A 5,907-nucleotide genomic window follows, 5' to 3' on the forward strand; every position below is an offset into this window, starting at 1 on the left:
GGAAGGAAGGAAGGAAGGAAGGAAGGAAGGAAGGAAGGAAGGAAGAAGGGAGGGGGGACGAAGGGAGGGAGGGAGGGAGGGAAGGGGAGGGACAGAAAGAGAGAGAGCACTATTTGTCCTGAAGCTGGGTGTGGTGGCATACACCTGCAGTTCCAGCACTTGGGAGGCTGAAAAGCAGGATTTATGTGCTTCAGATATCAAATGAAAATCACAATATGAAATGCTGTGAACAACTTTATTCCAAGAAATTTAACACTTCCAATAAAATACTCAAATTTCTTTCTTTTTTTTTCTTTTTTTTATGTGTATGAGTGTATTGCCAGCATGTAGGTAAGTGCACCCATATTGTGCAATGCCCGTGTAGGACAGGAGAGGCCCTCGAATCCCCTGGAACTGGAGTTACAGTTATTAGCGGTCATGTGGGTTCTGGGATTCGAACCTGGGTCTTCCACAAGAACAATCAGTGTTCCTAACCACTGAGCAATCTCCCCAGCCCCCAAATACTCAAATTTCTTGAAAAATATAACTTGTCAAAATAAACATGATATGCAACAGGAATCCTGAATAGCCCTTTACCTACTTCATTGAATCTCAAGAGACGTCTCTACCAAGGAGGGGAAAGCAGCAGGCAGAGCTGAATTGGAGGATACTCTGGGCTCTGCCCTGTTCTCTCCATCCAAAGGCTGGGGAATGCCAGCCACAGGGTGGGACACTTCAGGGTGCAGTGGCCACTAACTGTGGTGGAGTGACTGCCCAGCATGGGTGAGTCTCTGGGCCCAATCCCAGCACTATGTAAAATTAATAACGAAGAAGATAAAGAAAATAGAGGTGCTGGCACCAAGATATTAGGAGGGAGGTACTGTTGGAGTTTGCTCTGTGCTTTTCCAGCAAGATGAGCATGGTGATTTTGGATGTGAAGGCCATGTCGGATTCGAGCTGCGGCATTTACAGGTGACAGTTTATGACATCTGATATTTTTAAAATGCTTCCCTGAACGTACATGTGAAAGGTGGAGGCAGACTGGCAGACCTTGGTTTCTGAAGAGGTGACTGTGCGGTTACATTTTACACATTGTTTTCTAAAAGCTGGAGATACCACTGTACCCGGTCTCTGGAAAGAAGACTCACACTGCAGGTTCCTGAGGCCCCAGAGATGGTGAAGAACCTGCTTGGGCCCTTGTAACTGCCACCTGCTCCTGTGTCTTGTGCTGCCTCCTACCTGCTTACTACTCAACACATACCTGGTGTTCCTGACTCCCAAGACTGGCAGAATGGCAGCCAAAGTAAAGTTCCCAGACAGAGCCATAGCCAGCCTGGGTCCTCAGTAAGACAAACCTCATTCAGGGATCAATCTCTGGTTTTTATACGTGATTTTCTAAGCACAAGCCACTTTGTACCAGCTTGGACATGGGCTCTAATGAGGCACTACCCCCTGAGGGCCTGGGATTCCCAATCTGATGTCACAATAAGTTAAGTATGACTGCGGACCCCCCCCCCAAATATACACCATACTATGAAGAAATGAGTGAAGATGTAGGCCGCCCCACTGCCCAGTGACATTCCCTCTAAAGGGCTTATCCAGGAGCAGGGCTCCTGTAGACCATTTCCATGCCCTAGGACTGGGACCCTGCAGGGCTGTACAAACACACTGCAGAATGTGGGCATGTGGCAGCCGGGCAAGGGTTTATTCTGCTTCCAGACTCCTTATGAACCTGGCTATTGTGCCGAGTCAACACCGATGAACTTCTCTGTGCGCTGTGAGAAAGTTAATGTGACTGGTGGAGTCACTTCCAGCACCTCTCCTGTCCTCACATGTCTGGCAGACTTTCCATTCACAGTAGCAGGAGCCTCTTTCTACCAGGACATGAAGTATAGCCCATGTAGGAGACACAGGGTTGTGGCTTCAGGGCCATGGGGACAGGTGGTGTAGGCAGAGACAGAGTCCACTGCATAGGCATGGTGGAGCCCAGGACCTTGGAGACCTTCAGGAGCCCTTCCACCTCCAGGAGACAGGCAACTCCAGCCCCGCCCCCAACCCCTCACAAAGGATACGGCATAGGCAGCATATTTCCAGTTTCTTGGCAGAGAGGGGATGAAGATCCCAAAGGCAGAAATGGACACGAGCAGGAAGGTGGTCCAGGCTATTGCCTGGAAGGGGTGGAGGGGCGGTGACCAGCCATTCACCCTGGACAGGGGGCGCGGCAGGACCTTCTTCACACTGTTGGCCTGAGTTTCCGGGAAGACCCCATTCTGGTTCATGCCACAAATGTCCATCTGAGAGATAGCAAGAGCACAAGGCCTTTGGTCCCTGGGTGGAGACTACGTGTGACTTGCAGCAGCACCACTTGCCTTTGTCAGGAAGGCCACCAGGGCTAGTCCAACAGCCAGGGCCCACACAGAAAACTGAAAGGGCTGACTGGGGTTTGCAGGAGAGCCACCTCCACAGGCACCCTGCCTAGACCACAGCTGTCTTAGGGCTGGGAAATAGCCTGTGGGTGTTCCAAGGGCTGAGAAACCTGAGCCCCACCTGTTCACCCAGCAGGGTCCAGGTGACCAGAGGCTTTTATACATTCTTTGGAAGCCCTCTGCCATCTAGCGATGGATTCTGGAGCTTGTTTGTAAGTAGGCATTGATCTTCCAATGCCAGAGGGACACCTGACCACTGGAGACACCACAGTGGGCAGAGGGCAATCAGGTGATACAGGAAAAGGTAATCACTAGCAAATGGGCTAGCTTTTCACCCACCAGAGAAATATTATCCAAGTTCCCATGAGAGCAAAGCGGGAGGCCACAATCCAGATGCTTCTGAGCTGTGCCTCCATGTCTCTGGGGGCAGAAGACCTGCCACCAGAGTTCTTGGACCTCTAGATGCTGAGCTGTCCGGGTGGACGGTGGCTGGGAGAGGCCCGAAGACCACTTCTAGCTCAGGAGAGGAGGGGGGAACCTAAAAATTATAGCAGCATCCAACATAGGGCTGGGAATGATTCAAGGAGCACTTGGTTATCATGCATGAAGCATCAGGGTCCATCCCAGCAACACAAACAGAAAAAATACAACCTGGAGCAATTGTCAAGTTCTGACAGTAGTTAGAACCTAAGATAAACCTACCCAAATGATAAGCTTGAGGGAATATGAGGGCTTTGGGGCTATATGAATATTCCAATGTAACAGCATGAATCTGCTCTGAAGAGAATTCCTCAAAGAATCGCTCCTCTAAGTCAGAGGAGAGCTGTAGAAAAGTGCTGACCACAAATGATCTCAGGGAGCAAACAGATTAAATCTAAACAGCAACTGCTAACAGTGATGCACGTGTGCCGCCCTCCAAAGCATGCTCACCATGGGCAAGAGGATTCGGCAGGCTCTGATGGGAGGCAAGTACCTTTGGCCAAGGTTCCAGGAACCGGTATCTGGAGTGGTGTGGCCTCGCAGGCTACTGGCTCAGTTATCAGCTGCGTGTTGTGGATTCTCCAGAGACTAACAGGGAACCTGGAGAGACCAGAAAGGGTGTGCACTGAAAAGGGGATATGTCTTCCTCAGCGTAAGGCACAGCAGTTCCTGTTCGGCCTCTCTCCTAGGAGGTGAGCCTCCTTTACACAACTGTTAACAAAACTTCGAATATTACTTTTGCTCATGTGAAGTATAGACAAAGATGCAAATTCTACTTCAAGTTCTTAGTTCCTAGATCAAAACAGTCCAGAAAAAAACAGGGCTCGGCAACAATGCGGCCCCCTTTCCATCTCACTGGCACTATCTCCTCACTACCCCAGCTCTGGCCTGTGTCCACCTCACTGTGTCTGAAGATCTGGCATTGCTTTGAGAGGGTGTGTGGAGACGGCCCACGATGACAGCTGCAGCTCCTGAGGTGGTGGGCACAAGGCTAGGTATGTCCATCCCACTTCTGTGTGCCCAGCCATCCATGGAGAGACCCCTGGCCTGGGCTAGGCCTGCTAGAGCATCACCCTCCTCTTTGACACAACTCTGTCCTGCATGTCCAAGCGACATGAGAACACTGAGGCCTTCCTGTATGAGGATGCAAGTGTATCCATTCCGACGAGTCTCCCACCCAGGACACTTCTCCCTGGAAGGCTGCTTTAGGGGACTGCACCAGGGGGGGACATGTGACAAGGAGCAGAGCACAGTAGGTACAATCATATAAAGGGATTTGGCTACCAGTAGAGAGCCAACAGGGTGAGTGCTCACCTTTCTACCAGCGATGTGGGACCATTCCAGCACCACACACAGAACATATAGCTCCACAATGTACATAGAACATTTCCCCATTATCACACATGTGTACCGTCCAATTCTGAGGACCTCTGAGAAACTCTTGCTGCTGATGGGCCCATATATCCCCTCTGCCTGGCCTCATCCTTACTCTGTGGTTCTTGCCAACACCCTGGCCTGCCCATCTGAGCTGGAATCGCTTCATTCATTGCATACACAGTTTAATAGATTCTCTTAGCATTTGAGGAGCAAGGATGTTACCTCATGGAACGGTGGAGTTGTGATTATTTTTTAATTATTTATGTAACAGCCACATACTTATAAGAAGCATTTCATTACATCAGCATTGACATATTCAAGAACAATTTTCTGAGCTAGGATGCATCTCTTACAAAATTGGCTGTACATTTTTAGGTTTATAGTTGAATTATTACAGTTACACAATATTGTACTCAGTATAAACCCTATAGGACATAAAATTAAATGAGGTTTTAACCTTTAAAAAATATCTCAATTTCATTATTAAAATACAGATTTCATGCAGAAAACTTCATTTTTAATGCAATTGGCATTAATATGTTTGCACATGCATTTCTAATCTGTATATATCAGATTATTACTAGTCAAAATCGGTTACTTTCTGAGCTCCTTCTCAGTATAAACCCTATAGGACATAAAATTAAATGAGGTTTTAACCTTTAAAAAATATCTCAATTTCATTATTAAAATACAGATTTCATGCAGAAAACTTCATTTTTAATGCAATTGGCATTAATATGTTTGCACATGCATTTCTAATCTGTATATATCAGATTATTACTAGTCAAAATCGGTTACTTTCTGAGCTCCTTGGCATCTGAGCATGGAGCATGGATAATCAGGTAGATTTCAATGATAATGTTTTTCACATCTACTGATTAACATAAAGCAAATCAGTTGAATTAATAATAGTTATATATTAGAACTCAGTATAAGCCCTGTAAGACATAAAATTGGATGAGTTTTTAACCTTTAAAAAAGATCTCCATTTCATTTTAGAATATATTGTTCCTTGCAGAATGACTCATTGTTTTTGCTACTAACACTGAGATGTTGGCGCCTGCATCTCTAATCTGTATGTATCTGATTATTACTACTCGTAATGGTTACACTTGGATCCTTGGCGCCTGTGTATGTCTATAAAGTCATCGGGCAAATTGTTTATCACCTCTACTAATTAGCATGACATAAATTTCCATGCTTCCTCCTCAAATATAATACATTTCTTAAAAATATGTTCATTTTTGTGTGTGTGTATATCACACAGAACATCCCAAACCATCTCATTCAACTACACACTCACTTCCCAGATGGCACCCTTCCATAGCCTCCCTCCCCCCAACTAGAGCCCTTATACTCTGATATCCCTGCTACTGTCTGCTGTGTTGTCGGCACCCACAGCCATTCCCCATGACTTGCCCTTCTGGTGAATCTAGTCAGCTTATCTAGAGGTCTTTGTTTTAGGATGGTCAGCTGTTCCTCTTCTACCAGCAATCTGTCAATATTCCTTTAGATAAGGTTGAGGTCTGCTGTTCATTTTCCCAGTTCTATGCTGGGTTACTACCTAGGAGTACCTTTGGCCACCCTGGCCAACAACTCAAAAGAAGGTATCTCCTATCTGGCATTGTTGCTTGTTATGTAGCTG

General features: G+C 46.7%; 1 protein-coding gene across 1 annotated transcript in view; it reads right to left on the reverse strand.

Annotated features, from left to right (window-relative positions):
• LOC103749687 (probable palmitoyltransferase ZDHHC11) overlaps positions 1-4,489 on the reverse strand; it is a 23,639-nt gene extending 19,150 nt beyond the window's left edge. The window contains exons 1-3 of the mRNA XM_029555760.1: positions 4,485-4,489; positions 3,336-3,485; positions 2,052-2,307 (exon numbers count right to left, since the gene is read on the reverse strand). Of these exons, the coding sequence (XP_029411620.1) occupies positions 2,052-2,307; positions 3,336-3,485; positions 4,485-4,489 (411 nt within the window). The remainder of the gene's footprint in view (positions 1-2,051; positions 2,308-3,335; positions 3,486-4,484) is intronic.
• Between the last annotated feature and the right edge of the window lie 1,418 nt (positions 4,490-5,907).

This window comes from Nannospalax galili, unplaced genomic scaffold (genome assembly GCF_000622305.1).
Source record: "Nannospalax galili isolate Female #2095 unplaced genomic scaffold, S.galili_v1.0 scaffold1146, whole genome shotgun sequence".
Lineage (NCBI taxonomy): Eukaryota > Metazoa > Chordata > Mammalia > Rodentia > Spalacidae > Nannospalax > Nannospalax galili.